Source organism: Vombatus ursinus, unplaced genomic scaffold (assembly GCF_900497805.2).
Source record: "Vombatus ursinus unplaced genomic scaffold, bare-nosed wombat genome assembly UNPS02014818.1, whole genome shotgun sequence".
NCBI lineage: Eukaryota > Metazoa > Chordata > Mammalia > Diprotodontia > Vombatidae > Vombatus > Vombatus ursinus.
In genome coordinates this window covers 61,807,144-61,829,370 of record NW_020954596.1, presented here as the reverse complement: position 1 = coordinate 61,829,370, position 22,227 = coordinate 61,807,144, and the positions used below count along the sequence as shown (strand labels likewise).

The window sequence follows — 22,227 nt, the reverse complement described above, 5'->3', positions numbered from 1 at the left end:
AACTATACAAACACAAATATAAAACACTGTTCACACAAAGTCAGATCTAAACAACTGGAAAAGTATCAAGTGATCATGGGTAGGCTGAACCAATATAATAAAAATGACAATTCTATCTAAATCAATTTACTTTACAATGCCATACAAATCAAATTACCAAAAATCATTTTACAGAGCTAGAAAAAATAACAAAATTCAACTGGAAGAACAAAAGGTGAAGAATATCAAGGGAATCAATGAAATGAATGTCAAGGAAAGTGGTCTTGCAGCACCAGATCTCAAATTGTGTAACATAGGTAATTATCAAAACACTCTGGTATTGGCTAAGAAATAGAGTGGTGGATCAATGGAATAGATTAAGTACACAATACAGAGAAGTGAATGACCATAGTAATCTAAAGTTTGATAAACCCAAAGATTCAAGCTTGGGGGTAAGAACTCACTATTTGACCAAAACTGCTGGAGAAACTGGAAAGTAGTTTAGCAGAAAATAGGCATACACCAACATCCTGCACCATATTGTCAAGATAAGGTCAAAATGGGTACATGACTTAGATATAATGAGTATATTATTATTTAGATATAATAAGCAAATTAAGGGAGAGCAGAAAATTTTACCCATCAGATCTATGGATGAGGGAAGAATTTATGACCAAACAAGACATAGAAAGCATTAGAGAATGTAAAATGAATAATTTTGATTATATTAAATTGAAAAGGTTTTACACAAACAAAACCAATGCAGTCAAGATGAGAAGAAAAGCAGAACACTGGGGGGAAATTTTTTACACCAAGTTTCTCTGATAAAGGTCTCATTTTTCAAATACGTAAAGAAGTCAAATTTATAATACAAGTCATTCCCCAATTGAGAAATGGTCAAAGGATATGAACAGGCAGTTTTCAAACCAAGAAATCAAAGCTATCTATAGTCAAATGAAAAAATGCTTTAAATCACTATTGATTAGAGAAAGGCAAATTAAAACAACTCTGAGGTATCACCTTACACCTATCAATAATGACAAATGCTGGAGCTGATGAGGAAAAATAGGTCCATTAATGAACTACTGGTGGAGTTCTAGAGCATCATTCTGGAGAACAATCTGGAACTATGTCCAAAGGCCTACATATAAAACTGTGCATACTCTTTGATGCATCAAATACCACTACTAGGTCTGTACCTCAAAGAGATCAAAGGAAAAGGACCTATATGTACAAAAATATTTACAGCAACTCTTTTTGTGGTAGCAAAGAACTGGAAATTGAGAAAATGCTCATCAATTGAGGAATGGCTGAACAAGTTATGGTATATGATCGTGATGAAATACTGTGATATAAGAAATGACAAGTGGGGTAGTTCCAGAAAAAAACATGGCAAGACCTGTATGAACTGATACAAAGTGAAGTAAGAAGAAAAGGGAGATCACTGAGCACAGTAACAGCAATGCTGTACTAATGATTAACTGTCAAAGACTTGGCTACTCTGACCAATACGGTGATCCAAGACAATTCCAAAGGACTCATGATGAAAAAATACTATCTTCCTCCAAAGAAAAAACTGATGAACTGTGACTGCTAATTAAAGTATAATTTTCTCACTTTCCTTTTTTTCCCCCCCAATATAAGTAAGATGAAAATGTTTTGCATGATTTCACATGTACACTTCATTTAAAAAAAGATGGAGGTAATGGTCTTCCCTATACTCTGCCTTGATCTGACTACATCTTAAGTATGATGTTCAGTTTCGCATCCTACGATTTAGGAAGGACGCTGATTAACTGGACAGCATCCCAAGGAGGGCAACTAGAAAGGTGAAGAACTCAGTCTATCAAAGAAGAATGGGTTGAAAGATCTGGGATTGTCAGGATAAGAGAGGACTTCAAGGGAAACACATAGCAGTTTTATTCAAGCAAGTAAAGAGGTATTACGAGGAAAACGGATCATGTTAGTTGTGACTGATCCCTTGGGGTGGGGTAGAACCAGGATAAATTAGTGGAAGATACAAAGCGAAAAATTTAGCCTAGATGTCAGAAAAAATTTCCTAGCAATTAGTGCAATGGGTTGCCATAGGATATGGGCATTGCCCCCTCCTGGAGGGTCGTAGAAGCAGAGATTAGATCCATCTATACAGAGGATACTTTTCATGTATAGGATGGATTAAATAGTTGATAAGGTCCCTTTCAACTCTAAAATTCTATGACTCTGATCTTTGTAAAAAAATTTAGTTTGGGAAAATTTTCTAATTTAAAAAACCTGGTTAAAGGAGTCAATATTCAGTGAAAGCCTTCTCTCAAGTGATAAGATTTCTGATCTCACATTTATTTCTCTCTTGATATATACACACATAATGAAATATATTAATGCAACCAGAGCTTTAAATACATATGATAGCACGAAAAGCAAGGTTTTTTTTTGCAATCTGTACTTATTATGGCAAAGAAGAGTAACTGCCTTATATAATAATGCATCTAGAACTAAGTTTAATCAAAGTCAGTTAAGCCAGACCACATCTTTCACCCACAATCTGAAGAATATTTATTTCTACACAAAAACATAAGACTACTATCTATAAATGTTGTAGAACAAACTTGGATGGTGAAACAATTGTCAATAATGTGAAAATCACAATTCTAGCTATAAGGAAATGAAAGGAGAAAAGACTTTCTTCCAGAGGGATTCACTAAAAGATGAAAAGAAAACTTGGTTTCATCCAATGGTAATTTGTTGGAATATGTAAAACAAATTTACCTTTCTTTTTTTTCTTCTTTTTCTTTATGTCTCCTTGCCTGGAAAAATAATGAAAATAGAAAATATTTATGGAGCATCTATTGCTTGAAGATAATTTAGAAAACGGAGAATATAAACTATGGAACCTCTCCTCTAAAACTTATAATCTAGTGAAGAAAATAAACATACAAAAATCATCAATATTACATGCATACTTCAGAGAACAGAAGAAATGGCTATTGAGAAACATTTTTATTTGGGAATAAATATTTCACACACAATTTAAAAAAATTAAAATATTTAGAGACAAAACCAAAAACAGAGTACCAACAGGCTAAGAGGGTTTGACATAATTGAATCCAGCACCTTAATTTACACACAAAGAAACTAAGGTTCTGAGATATTAAGCAACATGTTTAAGGTGAGGACCTGAATTTGAACCCAAGTCCTCTGATTCCAAATTCATAACGTTTTTCCACTACGTAACATGCTATTCTGCACCTGACAAGAATGCAGAAAAAGAAACTAAACACTTTACAGCCTGTTTTGAGGGGTGAAGCAATTTAAGTAAACATTTCAAAACCAACCTGAAAATCTGGTAAATACCAGTTAAACAGATAACAAAACTGAGTGACCACTTCAGGTTTAAATATTCACAATCAAACGGGCATTTTTTGTATAAGCTGGTAGAGTATAATTATTAGAGTTGAAATGAACCTAAAATATTATCTAGCCCAAGTATGCACAACCTGCAGCTCGCTTGAAATTCTTTGGCATGCCTGCAGGCCACATGTTGTGCGGGCCTGATCTAGCCCAATAATCCCCTTATAGTTGGCATGAGGAAATAGACCCAGAGAAAGTAAGTGACTTGTTCAAAGTCACAGAACTAGTTATTGCCTAAGAAGGATCCGAAAGCCAGCTATCAACCCCCAGCCCAAGTACATCTACTACAATTTCTGCCAGAAACTAATTTTATCAGTTTAATGAATCTCCCTAAAACTTATTCCAATGAAACTAGAAAATGGAAGAAGCAATCTACTTTGACTTGGACTCGGGTCTTTCATTCCAAAATTAAGCATAAAGATAAAATATCATAGGATCATACATTTAGAGCGAAAAAGAAATCACAGAAATCATTTAGGCCAACTCCCTCGTTTTGCAGGTAAGAAAACTGAGGCCCAGAAAACTCAGATAATAAAAAGCTGATCAGAAATTCAAACCTGGATCTGATACCAAATTCAACATTCTTTCCACTATACCAGGCTGAGACTCAGGTACTACAATCCCCTACACATGCCTAATGAAACATTTATACTGCAAGTTATACCTAAACTTAAAAGGTATTATACATACAACATATTTTTTGAATTGGGATGGTGAGATGGGAGGAGGGACCAAGGTACTAGAAAGGGAATGTACATTAAAAAAATTGTATTTTTCACTCCAAACTTAATCAAAAAAATATATATATTAAATAAAAAAGTAAACTGTAAAAGGAAGAATTAGAAAAACCCCAACAAAATGTGAATTTAACTTAACTAATGCTATTTTATGGATCTTTGATTAGACTGTAAAATTGTGATCCCTCTGACAATTGAAAGGAAAGAAAATAAAAGGAAAAAAATTACATGGGAAAAGAAAACATGTCAGTTGCTTGATGTCAATAATTGCACTTTTTAAGTTGTGAAGGAAAACATCTTAAGATTCCAAGGAAAACTAAAAGAATAAAAAATTTCCAAATGACTTTCAAACTGTGTGCTTTTTATACTGTGAATGGTATGTCAAGGCTGCAAAATAAGTAGCTGTTTTAATTATCAATACCTGAGATCCTAGAGGTTGATGGAAAGGAAAAACATTTTTTTTCTTACCATAAAGATCATCAAACTAGTTCTCTCTTTACCCAACCTGAGTGTAATATAAAATATCACCATTTTTTGTTTTGTTATTTGCTGGTGTTTTTATAAGGTATTAACAATGAAAATCATTACCCTTGTTCTTTCAGTGGGTTCTCTCCAGTAAGCTTCCCACCTTTCTTCCGAATGTATGTAGCACCATGGGAATTTTCAAGTGCTTCTACATCTACTTTCAGGGACATACTATCTGATGAGGGCAAGTGTTTACTAAGACTGTGACACAGTAACAGTTCAGGAAATTAAAATGAATACATGTACCATCCATAAGACAGTCTCAATTTTTAGCATTAGCAAAAAAAAATCCTTAAATCCCAAAAAGAATAAAAATTTAAAGAATATAGTAACATCAGCAAGCCACATAGTCAGATATATTTATGTACCACATATCTTGATAAAAATGGCATGGGAAAAAGACTGCATCCCTTCTTCAGGCGAGTGGTATATGGGAATCCTAACAGCATGGCTTAACAAACACATCATTCTAAAATATCCACCAATCTTAAATACAGATTGGAAGTAATGGATTTTATCAGGTGTATGGATTCAGATCTGTACAAACAAAAAAAAATAAAGGATACACTTTTGCCTTCTCAGGATCTACCAGCGAATAAGCAGAGATAAGCTGTGCCAAAGTGTGAACATCTTTTGGATTTTGCCTGCGAGAAAAATGAAAAATTTAACACAAAAATTCTAAACATAGGAACTAATCAACAAGCATTTATTAAGAGCCTATGTGTCAGACGATGAAGGCAAAACAAAACAAAAAAACAGCACATGCCCTTGGACGTAAAATGATGGCAAAGTAATTAAGATGTCCACCCTTGCACCCATAAAAGTTTACTTCCATAGTTGCTCCAGGTCACTAATTGCGTCCTTCTTCCTCCCATATTTGAGTTTGAAGTTGGCAGCTTCTCTTATCAGGGACAAATGAACAGAAGACTTTGGCTGCAGGTTCATTAAAAAAAGGAAAGTTTTAGGCAAAATATTTAACAAGTGTCACTGAAGTGACAGACCACAGAAGTTTGTTTCTTCATTAATTCGTCTATTTTAGCTTTTAATGATAGTCTCAGTTATTTGTGGAACATTTCAAAGGTGGAAAAATCAAACTGTAAGTTAACCAAAAGAATAATATCCAACTTAAAAGGAAGTTGTATTATATTTATTTTTAAGACAGTGTTTGAAATTGGGTCCATTTCCCCCTAGAAATAGTGTTACAAAAAGGTTAGGTTCCCAAATAACCCCTCTACTGCAGACAGATAGTAAAGTGATCATGTAGCTGAACTGTATTACTAACAATACTATGGAAACTAACCACTCACTCTATTGTTCTTAATTATAAACTCATTCCAATTCTATTGTCAGGGTTAAACCCTGTGAGCAGAGACTCTTCTACCTCTCTGTTACTGGCCTTGAGAAAGGGGAAGGGGAAGGGAATACACATTTATTAAGAACCTGTTATGTGCCAAGTACTAAATCAAACATTTTACAAATATTATTTTATTTGATCCTCTCAGCAATCATGGGAGGTAGTTGCTATTATTATCCCTTATTTATAGCTGAAGAAACTGAGGCAAACAGAAGTAAAGTAACTTGTCAAAGGTGACACAACTAATTGAATGTCTTGAAGCAAGATCTAAATTCAGATTTCCTGACTCCCAAGGCTTTATCCCCTGGTACCACCTAGCTGCCTGTGAGGTAAAGAAGGCCCCACAAGAACCCAGAGTGGTAAGGCAAGGGGTCCCAGGTTTCCCCAACTAAAGGGAAATGCTCCATTCCTAAGTAAAGGGTATTTTTAAGAGTTTAAAAATTGAGAACAGCTCGTACTAAAATGTTATTGAAAATAACTAGAAAATTCCTGGCAGAATTGTTAAACATTTTTTTAGAGGACAACATGGTCTCCATTTGCAGCATTTATTACTCAGTATGTACTTATCTGAACCTTCCACTAAAATCCTATCTGATGCTTCATTTAGGGGGAAAATTTGTAAAGGTTTCAAATACAGATCTGGCAACGGAATGTTGTTCATGACAACGTAGATGGACTTGAAAAGGCTCATACCCAGAAGACTGGCCAACAGAGGATTGTATTCTGGTCACAGCGACTCATGAAGATGATGTATTACAGTAGGGAGACTATTAACAGATCTTCTGATACAGTGTTCTACATAATCTACAGCATGGACCATGACAAATGGAAAAGAAGACTGTAGACAGTCATGACTCACTCAAGAGTGACAAAGTGAGAGTTTTCCCTAATATCCTTCCAGGACTGTCTGAAGTAATGATATGGTATCAAGATTTCTCTTTCTCAGGACTTATTAAACTTGAGGGACACAGCTGCAAATGCCTTCCCCTGGCTCTAATAATTTAGCCTCCACTTGCCATATATTCTAAAAGAAACCAAAAATAAAAATAATAAATTTTCTACAATGTTGTTATAGATTGGTCCTTCAACATGGCATCACACTAGTACTGTCCCCATTAACTATATTGATTATACATTTTTTTACTGTGCTTCCTGAATAGAACATTAACCAACAGGATTTGCAGTTTATAGATCTCTAGAAACGCCTAAGGACACTCAGTTTAAGGGACTTACCCAAGGCCACAAGAGTGTTCCTGTCAGAAGAGGGCTTTGGACTAAGGCCTACTTGATTCCAAAGCCAGCTCTTTATTCACTATGCCACACTGCCTCTCCTTTCAGTCTTCTCAACTGTTGGGTTTTTTTGGTTCAAGAATACAAGGGGATAATAAAAAAAGAGATGAGATTTGCCTAGCTTTATCTGATTTTGTTTGGGGATTTTTGTTTTCATAATTAACTCAGGATTTAAAAACTAGAATGGTGAAGATAACAATGTCTAAATATGTTGTCAGCAAACATCCCTAAAGGTCAGTCTACAGAGTCTGACCATACTTTCTTTTAAAAGTTATTACAAGTACTACATAAGGCATTGTTATAGGGAGTTACTTGCCTTTATGGAAGTAGCCCTATTTTACAAAAAGAGCTAATTGTTAAATTCAGAGAAGTGCAGGACAGGGCAATATATAAGTAAATTGTCATAAAAAAGTTATTTTTTAATCTTCTTGAATGGTGCCAATACTTGGAGGTGCCAGTACTTGGGGGAGGAGAGGGGTTTTACCTGTACTTAAGAGAAACTAAAATAAAGTTAAAAAAAAAAAAAGGCTCAGATCTAAAGCTAGCAAGGACCTCATCAAAGACCATCTAGTCAAATTTATTTAATTATTTAATTTAAAGTTTATAATTATTGTAGTCAAAAAAATTCCCAATTAAATTTACTTACCTGGTGATTTTGGTACCAATGGATAGCTTGAGTAAAGACCTCAATGGCACTATCTATATCTTCTTCATGACTGTACATTGTTACTAATGCAGACACCTATACAAATTTTTAAAATTAATATATAGTAAAATTAATCATGAATTTTCTAGAATTTTTTCTAAAATCAAAAACATTAAGGATGTAATAGTCAACATATTTTGGCTTCTTTGTCAGTAACTATCTCATGTGTATTATAATGCTACTATTAGGGCTAACTAAAGCACTTCCCAAAAGAAAGAATTGTGACGAATAAAAAAAACTGTCAAGTGTTTTATTAAAAGAAGGTAAAATTATTTGTTTAAATATTTATCATTCCATTCCTCTAAGGAACGTAGGAAGTTATAACTTTTACAGTGAATAGTTATTTAAAATCAACATTTACTAGCTCTATGGCAATAGGCAAATCACTTAACCTCTCTGGGCATTATTTTTCTTATTTGTAAAAATCAGGATCATACTGGCAATATTCACTTATCAAAATGCTGTTGTGAAGGAGTTTTGTGAGCCTCCAAATTCTATAAGATAGTATGAGTTATTATTGTCATTGTTGTGCTTCCGTGGTAGAAAAGCTGAAAGTTTTGAGCACAAAGCCTCCAATAACTGCCACCCAAGGACCAGCCTCACTAAAAGACTATTTCTCAGGGAATAAATTATTTTAGTCACAACTCATAAAGACTGTCTACTCAGGAGTAGATGATCTTGATTTGAGGTGGACCCTTCTCATACGAAAGCTGTTTCCTGGTTTACTATAGGTCATTTCCAGGGAATCTCTGATTCCAGGGAATCCAAGAAGTTCTTCAGTTTACTGACAAGCATAGGTCTCCAGTGTGCTGATAATTACATTTCTTGCTACAAGGACTGGGCCTTTTAGCTGTCTGCTCTTACAGCATAAAAGCAGCCCAGTGTTAAGATTTCATGACAAATTTCTATCAAGAAAATGGCTCTAAGTATTTAGAAAAGTCCTCAGATTTTCAAGAATTTTTGATCAGGTTGAAATTTAGCATTTTATTTCTGAGTCCCCATTATTACTTTGTAGACATGGCATTTAATTACTATCCTAAACAAATGAAATATCAATGAAATCTGTTTATTTTCATGCAAATAAATAACACAACCTACTTCTGTTACTCAAAAAGATTTAACAGAAAAAAAAATTCTCACTTTTGTTCCAAAGTAAAAGCTAGAATTTGATGATTAAAATAGGGCACCAAGCGGCAAAAATAGAATTTCCAACTCACAAAACGCTACTACAACAATCTAATGATAACTCCTTAGACCTGCCTACAATAGCATTGTCACAGATGTACATTTATATTTTAAAATAAGGGTCAACATGAATATTACATTTAAACCAACACGAGTAATAAGCAAATCAAAACAGTTAAACCAACTATCATTAAGTTACTCTAGCTGTGAAATAATTACAATTTGATACATAGTTTTATAACTGAGAACAAATATTACAGAATCAGGACCAAGTCCATCTTATTTTGATGTACCGTGAGAGCCTTGACATTACTCCAAAGGACCACAGGTAGGCTAGTCATTACTACACTGAAAGTGTGAGGAATTTTTTGTGGAAGCTTTGTGGCTTCTAGGCAAGCAAGTGAAACATTTTCTCAACCTGCTATAATCAATTATCCATTAATATTTTGCCTTTCAAAGTGACACTAATTCACTGTGGGTAAAGCTGTGAAGTAGTATAATCATTCTGAAAAGTAATTTCAAATTATGCAAATAAAGTGACTAAAACATCTATATGTACCCTTTGACCCAAAAATTCCAGTTCTACAATTATACCTCAAGAAGGTCAATGGCAAAACGGCTCCACACACGCCAAAATATTGGAAGGAAAACTGTTTATAATAGCAAATCACTAGAAACAAAGTAGATATCTACTAACTTAGGGGATGGCTAAACAAATTGCAGTATATGAATGTAAAGGAATGTCACTTGTGTTTTAAGAAACAATGAATACATGATAAATATAGAAGCATGGCTACCATGACTCTAATTTACCTTGTAAAACATTGCAGGTAAATTGCTAATAGTAAAAGCCAAATAGTTAACACTAATGCTTTGTTAAAACATTAGCAATGGTGTTTTAATGACGTTATGGCCTCAATCCTAACTGGGTTCTTAAATAAATCTACTACTTAATGATTCTGAAAATAACTTCAACTTTTTAAATTTTGAAAAACTTGCTAATTGACTTTATGCTCAAAATTTAGTACATTATTTAATGCAGGACATAAATTATATGATGAAATTTTTGTTACTTCAGGCAAATTTGATTTAATTCAAAATACAACAAAATCTTAGTCCTTTTTGGTTTTGTCTAAATCTGTTACTTTCTTGTACTGGTGATTCTGTCTAATTCTGTTAGCTTAATGATGTGTTGATTTTCCTAATATTAAGAAATCTTCATATAGCATAAGGGCTGTTGGCATACTGAAAAGTTATCACATTAGTAGCAGTATATGTGTTTGCCTTTTGTTTTTGAAACTTGTTTATAAATGTAAATAAACATTCCCTTTTACTTAAAAAAGAGAAAACCATAGAAAGACTTTTATGAAATGATATAAAGTAGAAAAAATAGAAACAGGAAAAAAATATACATACATAATGATCAGAACAACGTAAATGGAAAAGCAACCACAAAACTACTGAAATGAAATGCTGCAAAATATAAAGAACCAGTTTGGCCCCAAACATAAGATCCCTCCCCCCAAATCTCCTTGTAGAGTAGCAAGGTGGGGTCTATGAGTATGGAATACTGTAGTTGTCTAATTTATCCCCCCAGATTTTGTATAGTTTGATTTTACTGAATCATTTTTCTTTTCTTTCTCTTTTAAAATAACAACAAAACTTTGTTATAAGTAACGTCTCTGGAAGAAAGAGGAAGAATATAGTCAAAAATGTTGGTGATAAAAAACACTTCTTAAAATCTATTTTAAAAATATATTACCTATCATAGAATATTCCTAAACCCCAACTTGACTACTGAGCCTCTCTAATTCTCTAAGTCTTCTTAATCTCCTAATTCTGTAACTCCATCTCCCAATAACTTTGTACCACCTTCATTTGATTTTTAGAAAGGATTTTCAGAAGATCATAAACTATTTTGCTGAACCCAGTTCAGATAAAGAATTTGGCTATGGCACTCAACATATGTCTGTGATCTGGCTCCACTCTTACACAAGAAATAAAAATGCCTTGAGCTGAAATTACAGTGCTCTGGGTTAATTCTCAGCAATATAAACTAAGCAAATGACAGTTCCCAATAAGTTCCTATTTCATTTCCTTTTCTCATCTTGTATATGTTAGTTATAACTCACCATGCCTGGTTTATGCTTTAACTCTCCTATACTTCTCAAGATTAGACATGCTTTGGTAATATTACCTGAAGGATAAAACAGAAGCAATATTTTATAAAAAAAAAATCACAAAAATTTTAGTTTACCATTGCTTTTCCCTTATCCCTTTCTTAATCACAAGAAAATGAAAGCTAATGATTTACATTAACTTAATCCTTTAATTTCTAGTTAACTAGTCTCACACCAAAAAACTACAAAAGATAATGCTCCACTCCCCTCCTCCGACAATTCATTGTTCCTAAGTATGTAAATACTGGAGTATTTGTTCTATGGGTAAAAACTGACAGGCAGTGTGGTGTAATGAATAGGGAGTTGTCCTCACAGCTAGGACCTGATTCAATCCAGACACTAATAAAAAATGGTTATGTGACTCTGGGTACCCAATGGGCAATGCAAAAAATTACTCTGAAAAAATAAACTATTTCCTTTCCTTCTAATCTTTTATAAAACAACAAACTGTCCTAAATAAACCACATGAGGTCTTAAAACATTGTGTTCATATTTTGGAAAGGAGGTCAACAAGCCAGAAACTGTCCTAGAGGAGAGGACAAGAGATCATGCCACACCAGGATCAACTAAAAGAAACAGATCAGAGAAGAGAAAACTTAGGCAAGGAAAATAAGAGCAGCACTCTGACTCCTGAATGAAGGATGGACTAAAGTGGGGAGAGACTTAAGGCAGGCAGACTGGCCAGCAGGCCATTGTAACAGTCCAACAAGAAAATATGAGGGCCTGCACCAGGGCAGTGGCAATGTCAGAGAAGAGAAGGCAGTATATGCAAGAGATGTTGCAAAGGTAAAAATCAGTAGGCCTTGGCAACAGATGGGCTCTGGGGGTGAGAGGAAGTAAAGAGTTGGTTGTGAGCCTGGGAGACTGGGAAGACAATGGTGCCCTTGACAGTAATAGAAGTTCAAAAGAGGATAGGATTTGGGGGAACGAGAATGAATTTAGTTTTGGACATACTGAGTGTAAGCAGACTTCAGAACATCCAATTCAAGATGTTAAACAGGTAATCTGAGATGAGTCTGGAGGTCAACACAGAAACTAGGGCTAGATATTAGAGTCATCAGCATAGAGATGATAACTAAATCATGTGGGAGCTAATGAGATCACCAAGTGAAATAGTGGAGGGAAAAGAGAAGAGGACCCAGGATAAAGCTCTGTGGGACAACAGTTATTGGTGGGTATAACCTGGATGAAGATCCAGCATAGAAGGCTGAGAAAGAATCATCAGATAGAGAGTAGTATTCCAAAAACCTAGAGGGAAGACAGTATTAAGAAGAGGGTGATTGGGGCAGCTAGGTGGCACAATGGATAGAGCACTGGCCCTGGAGTCAGGAGGACCTGAGTCCAAATTCAGCCTCAGAGCAGGTACTTGACACTTACTAGCTGTGTGACCCTGGGCAAGCCACTTAACCCCAATTGCCTCACCAAAAACTAAAAAAAGAAAAAAAGAAGAAAAGAAGAGGGTGATCAATAGTGTCAAAGGCTCCGGAGAGGTCAAGATGGACGAGGACTGAGAAACTGCCACTGAATCTGGCAATTAAGAGATCACTGGTAACTTTGGAAAGAGTAGTTTTGATTGAATGATAAGGTGAGAAGCCTGACTGCAGAGTTAAGAGACTGAGAGGAAAAGAAGCAGAGGAACCTATTTTAGATGGCTTTCTCAAGGAATTTAGCCACAAAAGGGAGGAAAGATAAGATGACAGCACAGATGGATGGATCTGAGGATGGGAGAGACATGGTCATATTTATAAGCTGCAGGAAAGCAGTTAGGAGACCAGAAGAGATTGAAGATGTATGAGAGAGCAGGGATAATAAAGGTGGCAATCTGCTAGAGAAGATGGGATAGAATGGGACGGGATCACTTGTGCATGCAGAGAAGTCTGCCTTGGCAATGATAACTACTTTATTATGTGAGACAGGCATGAAGGAGATAAACTCAGGGCTACAAGTGCTAACAACCTCAGAAAACAAGTTTCCTTCCCCAGATACAGCCAATTCTACGGCTTGATTCAATCATTCAAACACGTGAACAAAACATAGACACAGATAATTTATATAATGGATTTTTGTTGTTGCTTGTAGGAAGGAAGGTGGTCTCAAACTATGATTCAGAGTTTGAGGAAGGCGCACCTGAGGGAGAGACCTGGATTTAAGTTATTTGCCCTGCTGGCCCTGGGCAAGTTCTAGGGCTGTTTCCTCACCTGTTAAATTAGAGGGTGGACCTAAATAATTTCAAAGTTCTTTTCAGTTATACAATTCTATGAGCATACTTTTGCTTGCAACTTTTTAACTGTCAAGACAGTCCAATATTCCCCTAAGAAGGAAATAGAAAGATCTCATCAAAAGACCAATTCGCTGCTAAAATTCTTAGACTCCAACATGGTTCTTCTTACATTCTAATCTCATGTGAAGTCAAAGTTACTTCAGGATAACTCAAACTATCTCATGTTTCATTAAAAACAAAATGATATTACAAAATTATTAAACATATCAGTACCTTGAGCAATTTTCAGCTGTGCCATGGTCAATTTAATTTCTGCTGCATTGGCTGGATGCTTTTCTGAAAATTCCTATGTATTTTTGGAGAGAAAAAATAGAGACTCATCATACATTTTATTTAATAAACTTGTCAACTCTTGATCTCTCAACTATCTAACCTCTTAAATAGCTTTTAATGAATAAATTTTCAGGGTACAATTTGAATCATAGAAATTCAGGAAAATCCTACTCGGAAGGATGAGTAAGGATAATAATTTCAACACATATTTCTGCTCAAAGGTGTGTTGTGGAAATTGAAAAGCAGGGTAACATGTTAGAAAGAGAGAGCTGGGCTTCAAGCCTGGAATGATATGAGTTCAAATCCTTCCTCCAACACTTATCAGGTATGTGCCCATAGACAAGTCCTTAATCTCTCTGAGTCTGTTTTCTCATTTCTAAAATGAGAATAACTGTATCACCTCCCTCATGGGGTTGTTATGATCAAATGTGAAGCACTCTGTAAACCTTCAAGTACTACACAGATGTTGATTCTTGAGTTTCTCATGCTTTATAATTATGGAATAATGATCACTACGAATATTATGGATTTGAATAAGTTATTTTTAAAAATGTATAATAGTCACTATAACTTCTACCCTTTACCTTTTCTCTCTGGAAAATGTTCAGAAACATCAGGTTTCCTGGAAGATGTTTCACTGTATTTCACAAAATGTAAGCGATAAATCTGAAGTAGATTTTCCAATAAATGTTGTCTGCTTTTGCTTGCTTTCCACCCAAATTCCAAATAAATAAACCAAACATATAGTCAGTTTCCCTATTAGCAAAATCAGAAGCCAAAGTGTACCTTCAAAACCTCATAAATCTGGGCTATGACTAATCTAGAAATCAGGAATGAAAGAAAGAGTAGCTATCTGTGGCCCATCTCACACCAGACAGCACAGAAAGCATGTTCTGTTGAAAGCAGTCTGTAACTAATATAAGATAGGTCTCTAAATGAAAAGGCACTTGATGTGTCTGTGACAGAGAATTCCACAGGGCAAACACAATCTAATAATGGTATAATTTTAAAATGAACTAAACAGGTTTATGATTTACCAATTACCCCTTACCATCAACTCCCTACCAAGTTTTAAGAGTTGCTGAATCATGATGAAAATGATAAAGCAGGTCACAACAGTCATTTAATCACCTGAAGGAGGTCTATTGCCTTTGCATGTTGCTTTTCCCGGCAGAGTTGAGCAGCTTGGATTAACACAGGCAAAAGATGCTCAGGACTTTGGGACTGTAAGCTGGTTGATATTTTACGGCACTGATCTGCCTAGGTAGATAAGATTTCATTTTTTCACAAAAATAAGTAAATGATTACAACCATGATGACAAATAGTAAAGAATAAAAGGAGAGATAAAACCATGTGAAATAAGACAGTCATTTTATTTGGATGAATTACAAAATAAGTATGGCATTTTAGGTAGTCTTATTTTCATTTTATCCTTAAGAAAAAGCTACATTTATTTGGAAAGTACAATTTATTAAACATAATACAAATGTGACTATAAAGTAACAAGATTGGCCTTAACATGTAACAAGAAATTGAATCTTCAAATGAATTGTCCTCCTAAAATGTTGTCTTGGGAGTCCCTTAAAGTAAAGGAATTAGTTTCCTCTGTGTCACTGTATTCCCCAAAGCCAAGTACAGTGCACAGCATATAGTTAAGTAACTTAACAAATTCGTGTTCAGTTAAAAAAATGTATACACTCATTCTGTGGAACTGTCTTCACAGTTAATTTATGAATCACAAAAGAATACCTCACCTTACAGTTATACCCCTTTTTTGTACCAAAAACATTATTAATAGAAATGTGAATAACCCTTTATTCATCAGATTTGCCTCTTCATAATTTCCGTTAAGTTCCATAAAATCAAATCTATCCTCAAAGAATGGAAACTTAATACTCCCAAGGAATATGTCACAAGTTTAAATACAAAGTCAAAAAAAAGTTTCAAAAATGACCTGAACAATGACAGCATTTTTTTCAAAAAGTGTCTAGCTTTCTACAGTGTTGCTTTTCAAAGAAGTAAATACATATTTGGATGTGGAAAAAGTGGCACATTTAAAATAAAATCTCATTACAGTCATGTTTTATATGAGGATTTGCTTAAAAACTAGCTTATCTAAATATTTTTAATTCAAAGTCTAACAGTTATTACTTAACAATTTAAGTAATCTTTCCATCAGCACCAAAGGGAAAAAACTTTATAAATCTTGAATTCTGTACTCAAGGAAAGTTGATATTAAACTAGAATTTAATCTGAATTTTAGGAACAGGTAGAGTTAAGATCTTTGCTCTCATTAACATTAATAATTCACTTTCTATATATCCATAGAACAAAAATGAAAACCTGTTCTTGAACCTAAGACATGATTAGCACTTTAGAGAATTTAATTTTATTTAGGGTGATTAGACACAGAACAATGGAGAGAATTTATCGAAATTAACAAGTATGAATATTATTCTCTCCTTCTAAAAACTCCTAAGTATTGCACACACTCCAGGGATTCTGAAATTATACAATAAGCAAATCATACCTAAGATATACTGATAGTTTGATCACAATAGGAAGAAAAAAATTGTTATGTAGTTTTACAAAGATAGAAAGAATGACACAAAACAAATTTGAGTTAAGCCTTAAATACCTCAGTAAAAAAAAAAAAAAAAAAAAAAGAATTAGTAGGTTGCATATTTGTAACAATAATTAGGAGACGGTTACTTACTTGGTTCGTATACATAGCAAGTAAAGCTTTGTTAAATTCTATAGCCTGCAGCTGTTTCTTGGAAAGCTTATGCTCAACTCCTTCTGCATTGGTTAGTTTCACTTTTTTCTTGGAATCGAAGACATTTTGGTCCTAATGAAAAAAAAAAATCCACGAGCGTTACTAACTGCCACTCAATCTTTCAGTTCTTTAGTCTCTTAAGGCTACATTATAGAAAGACTCTGCAACTAGATACCATTACATCTAGCTTATTAAATGTAGTTAGGTTATAAACACTATATATTCTATAGGACCCTTACAGAGAAACTGCAGTTATTAAGCCCCTCAAGCAGAACTAGTCTTTAAGAGGTCCTTAGTCCCCATACCGGGCAGCTCAGTTGCACAGTGGATAGAGCATGGGCCTGGAGTCAGATGACCTGACTTCAAATCTGACCTTAGACACCTAGTAGTTATGTGACCCTAAGCAAGTCTTAACCCTGTTTGCCTAATTTCTTCATCTGTTAAATGAGCTGGGAAAGGAAATGGCAAACTACTCCAGTATCTTTTCCAAGAAAGCCCCAAATGGGGTCATTAAGAGTCGACACGACTGAAATGACTGATCAACAACAAAGTCTCCATATGTCATCTTTGGTACCACAAAGAAACTCAGATTTGTCCAATGATTCAAATGTCCCTAAGTAGCAATTATTCCCATGACCTTATGAATCTACTTTCAGGTAAGGAAGGCCTTAGCAGTTAGCAACATCACTGAAGGTGGGCCAATTAGAGTTGTTTTATTCAGCTGTACTTTGATAACAAGTATGTCAATGGATGGTTTTGCTTTGTTAATACAAATAAACAGAAAAAGCACAAAATTTACTATGTAATAAAGAGAACAAAGATACTGAAATTCATTACTCCTTCTGTTGGAGAAGGTACAGAACACAGAAAGTTGTAAGCTGAGAAAGAAGGTAGTTGTGTAGGTGATTTGTGAAAAAAGCCAGAGACTGAGACTGGGAAGAAAAAACTGAATATCTGAAAGAAAACAACCTTCTGGTCCAGTTTCTACTTTCATCTTTTATGGAAGGTTGAAAAAGAGCTGGATCAAGGAGGTAAAAGAGAAGCGACTGAAGAGAAAGGCTTAAAAAAAATGAAAAGTTAAGTAAGAAGTACACAGGACAAATTAAGATAATTAGACTTGTTCTATTTTACTCTAGGGGGCAGAACTAAGAACAATAGGTAGAAATCATAAAGAGGAAAACTTAGGGTTGAACATAAGGAAAAACTCGAAGTATAGATCTCCAAGACTAGATGGACTGCCGCAGGAGGTGGTCAATTGTCCCTCGCAGGAAATCTTCAAATAAAGTCTGGATGACCACTTACGAGGAACAGGGTGTCACAGAAAAGATACTTATTCAGGAACTCTCATTACAAGCTGGCCTCTAAGGTCCCTTTCCAAGTCTGTAACTCAATGATTCTTTGTAATCCCCAGGTTGAAATGACTATATGGGTTGAGAATGGTGCTGGACATTTGCATAGGAAGAGTGTGACTACATAAAGAACGTTCTTTTGAAAATTATGAGGAGACTTAGCATGATAGGAATAGTTGATGCAAGCTACGGTATCCTGAGAAGCAATAAACTAAACATGTGCTATGTACATAGCACTGTTTTAGCTGACAGTAAATTGATCCAGTAACACATTAGTAATGAATCTAAACTAATATTTATAATATACTTTCTAAGCCGGTTTAACTGGTTTTAATAGGGCTAAAAGGATAGTAAAAGGATAGTTGAAATGTACAAATAAATTTTGCCTTTAAAATATGAACATAATCCTGTGTAAGAATCACAAACTAGTTTGAAGAAGTCTTGGAGAACCTCTAGTCCAGTCTCATTTCAGGGGTGGACATCAAGGCTCACAGAGCTGGAGTGACTTGCTCAGCAAATTCAAGAAGTGGCAGGGCCAGGAACGAAGCCCAGAGCTTCCAACTCTAGATCCTGTTTTCTTTCCATTACACCAGCAGACTCTCAAAACTCCAAAATAAGTTTCCCATCTAAAAGAAACTTTAAGAAATGAAATTCTTTACCTCGTTTTCCTAATTCTAATATTTTCCCCTTTAATCCATTCTCTATATTTCAGCTTTATTTATAATATATTTATTATATATTATGTATAATATATTATAACATATAATATTGATATTATATATATATATAATATATATTACTTTTACTCCATTCTCTATTTCAGCAAGACTAATTATGCTCAAACACCAGTTTCATCATTTAATTCCACTGTTTTCTATTTCCGGCTGCACCACATTTACACTTCTTTCCCTGGCTTTCGCTGTCCTCCATAATCTGGCCAGGTCAACCTCCCTTCTCTTATCACACCATGCTCATTCCTACCTGTCCACTCAAATGTCTCCCAGAATGTTTTTTCCCTTCATCTAGATAAATCCCAGTTCAAATTTCATCTCCTTCCATGAAACCTCTTATAATTGCTTCAGTCCACAAATGATTTCTCCCTTCTCTGAATTTCTATTGTATTTAAAAATCTGCCCTACACAGCGTATTACTGTGTGATTAAAGAAGAAAAATTGAGTACCAGAACGATTACCCTTAGATTCTGTTCCAATAGAACTTTTCTGGTTTGCTATGAAAAAAAGGAGCATTCATTACCAAACAGTGCAGAGGTAATGATGACTTCATTTAGAACTTTTCATACCTTGTTAATTGTAATGATGTTATTTGCAATTACAGCAAGCAATCCCACATCTGTTGGCCTATAGACAAGAAATGACAGTCAAAATATGAAAGCCATTAAAAATAAACCCAACCCTCGTTAAAGAATACAACATATCACTTTAATAAATCTCTTACTTTAATTTTATTATCTGATTATAAAGCTGCAAAGCCTCTTCTGTATGACCCTGAAGTTGGAGAATATATGCCATCTGACCATGAATGATTGCTAGTTCTGCTTGTATGTCTTCCTCAGTCACATCCTAGGTAAGAAAATACGATAGGGTTTTAATCTGAATTAACACCACATAACAAGTACAGTGTCCCAAGCTTAGAATTGGCAGCCTCAGGAGTGGGTTACCCCTCATAGGAAATCTTCAAGCAAACTCTGGATGACCATTTGTGGAGTGTCACAAAAAAAAAAGTCTCATTCAGTAATGTATTTTAGAAGCCCGTCTCTTTTGATTCTGTGATTCAATGATTCTTTGTAATCCCCAGGTTGAAATGACTATATGGATTGAGAGTAGTAAATTTAAAGAGAACATAAAGAAAACTTTTAGAAGGAAAACATAGACTCCTTAGATGTAGGTGATCATCCGAAAAACAAGCGCAACAATGGAGATGTATGACGTTCTCTTATGTTTATTTTTTTAGGTACATCTTAAATAAAAGAATATGTAACAGTTGTCCAAGCTTCAGTTCCACCCAGACTTTCAATTCAATGGCACTTCATGACCAAATTCACATAGCAGAATTTCAACAATTTAATTAGTTTGGTCAATACTCCAGAAAGTCAATAAATCACTAAATCTAACAATTACTAGATCCCAAATGCCTAAAATTTGATGTAGCAACAATGGCATACTTACAGAGTCTTCTGAGAGTGATTGACGGCAAAGATCTATAGGAAATAAAATGTTTAAAAAATTAACTTAGGCTAGATTATAACTCTTTTTCTCTATATTCCACATGGCTGGGTCTAAAGTCCATGGAGAAGATTTTACAAGTCAAGTTTTTTAATTATCTGCCAAATCAAGGTTTACTGAGAGCATCAAATACACTACAGACGTTATCATCTCATTAATTCCATCTCTTTAGACTTTTTCTTCTGCTAACCATCTACACTGAACTGCCACTTATGAATATCTAGTCTTCTCCTTTGCTCTCACTACTTGTCAGATCTATGAGACATGTAAGTACATGCTATTTCTACCTTGCCCATCATTATTCTCATCAGTTCCTCCACCTACTTTGTTCTCAACCATCTCAAATTTATGACTTCTGCGGGGGAAAATGTGTCAAAACAGAAAAAGCGTGAGTTCAGGAGTCATAAAGATGACAGCATATCATTCTTACTAAATTTATTTGAAGAGTCAAACATTTTCTTATCAAACATCCTATTTCTCTTCCTCATCAAGAATTTAAAAGGTATCATGAAATAGTTAACAAAGAACCAACTCTGCAAACATTACACTTATGAAAATATTAAATAGAACAGGATGCTGTTATTGATGATACCAGATTATCTCTCAATAGCAAAGACCTCCTAGAATTTGCCCCCCCTCCCAAAACAAACAAACAAACAAACAAAAAACAAAGGAAGTCTGCTAATACTAAAATGATTTGGAGGTGTTGGTATGAGATGAGATAAATGAAATGACTCAGAGAATAGGATGAATAGGTTTGGCAAAAGAAACTCCTGCCACTGATGCAGGTCAACATCTGTAACTTATATTCTTAAAGGGCTGCCTAGGGCACTGAGCAGTTATGTGACTTTCCCATGGTCACACAGCAAGTATATATCAGAGACAAGACTTGAACAAAGAATTTCCCATCTCCAAGGTCAGCACTCTATCCGCTATATCACGATGGCCCCTCCCCCAACGTGAGAGTATATCTCCAGAAAGGACTTTAAAGATAATGTAATCCAGTTATGTATAGATAAGTCCATCCTATAACATCCTCAATAAGTGGTCATCTACGCTCTGCTTGTCTATAACCCAAAAAGCAGGCCACTCCACTTTCAGATACAGATATCAGAATATTATTTCTTCCTTCATGCCAGGATTGCCTCCTCTGTACAATTTTCATCCATTCATCCTAGTTTGGTCCTCCAGAGCTTTGAAAATTAAGCGTAATCCCTTTTCTTCATGACAATCCTTCCAATGTTTGAAGATAATTATCATGTTCTTCCTAGGTCTTCTATAAGTCAAATACATTCATCATAAAAATGTGTCTACAGGAGCATGTTACTGTAGAAAACAAATTAGAGAGAGAGGCTCTCTTCTTTAGGCACTTAACATCTGACTGCCCACAGACTGGAAATTCAAATCCCCATTCTCCAACACTGAATCCCAGCTAGAGATGCATAAAGCTCACATTTTTTGGAAAGGCATTTTGCGTAGTTGGACAACTGTTAAATTTAAAATTCTAGGGAACATTTTTACCTTCTGCTCTTTGTAAGATTTTCAGTGCCTCGTTCAGCTGGCCTTGTCCAATAAGTGCACATGCAGTATTGTAGCACAATTCATAAGTGCCTTCTTGAAGGCCTAAATTTTCCTGTTATGGAGCAAATTACCAAGTCAATTACCAGAATGAAACATGATTTCAAGGCTGAATAGGCATATAAGGAAACTCACTGGTATTACTTTTTCCCAGTTGCTCTGGGCAGCAACCACTGCTGAAAGATTTGTTTTCCTTTCTTCTTCATAATCATCTTGAGAGTTTCGGATGAGATCTCGGTATACAGCCAAGCAGTCATCATAACGCTCCAATCTATACAACTGAAGAAAAAGTCAGTAAACAAAAAAATATGTTGTCAGTCAAATACACACATTGGTAGTACTTATAAGCTCATACTTTCTTA

General features: G+C 34.9%; 1 protein-coding gene across 2 annotated transcripts in view; it reads right to left on the bottom strand.

Moving 5' to 3' along the window:
* SRP72 (signal recognition particle 72) overlaps positions 1-22,227 on the bottom strand; it is a 38,949-nt gene that overhangs the window by 8,337 nt on the left and 8,385 nt on the right. Inside the window, exons 4-17 of one of the 2 annotated variants that reach the window (XM_027836237.1) lie at positions 22,010-22,144; positions 21,809-21,920; positions 20,231-20,262; positions 19,500-19,624; positions 19,345-19,402; positions 16,636-16,767; positions 15,050-15,178; positions 13,859-13,931; positions 11,317-11,381; positions 7,940-8,035; positions 5,479-5,582; positions 5,216-5,293; positions 4,713-4,850; positions 2,746-2,783 (exon numbers count right to left, since the gene is read on the bottom strand). In XM_027836237.1, the coding sequence (XP_027692038.1) occupies positions 2,746-2,783; positions 4,713-4,850; positions 5,216-5,293; positions 5,479-5,582; positions 7,940-8,035; positions 11,317-11,381; positions 13,859-13,931; positions 15,050-15,178; positions 16,636-16,767; positions 19,345-19,402; positions 19,500-19,624; positions 20,231-20,262; positions 21,809-21,920; positions 22,010-22,144 (1,315 nt within the window). Of the gene's footprint in view, positions 1-2,745; positions 2,784-4,712; positions 4,851-5,215; positions 5,294-5,478; positions 5,583-7,939; positions 8,036-11,316; positions 11,382-13,858; positions 13,932-15,049; positions 15,179-16,635; positions 16,768-19,344; positions 19,403-19,499; positions 19,625-20,230; positions 20,263-21,808; positions 21,921-22,000; positions 22,145-22,227 lie in introns of both variants that reach the window. The other variant, XM_027836236.1, reaches the window with a different exon arrangement.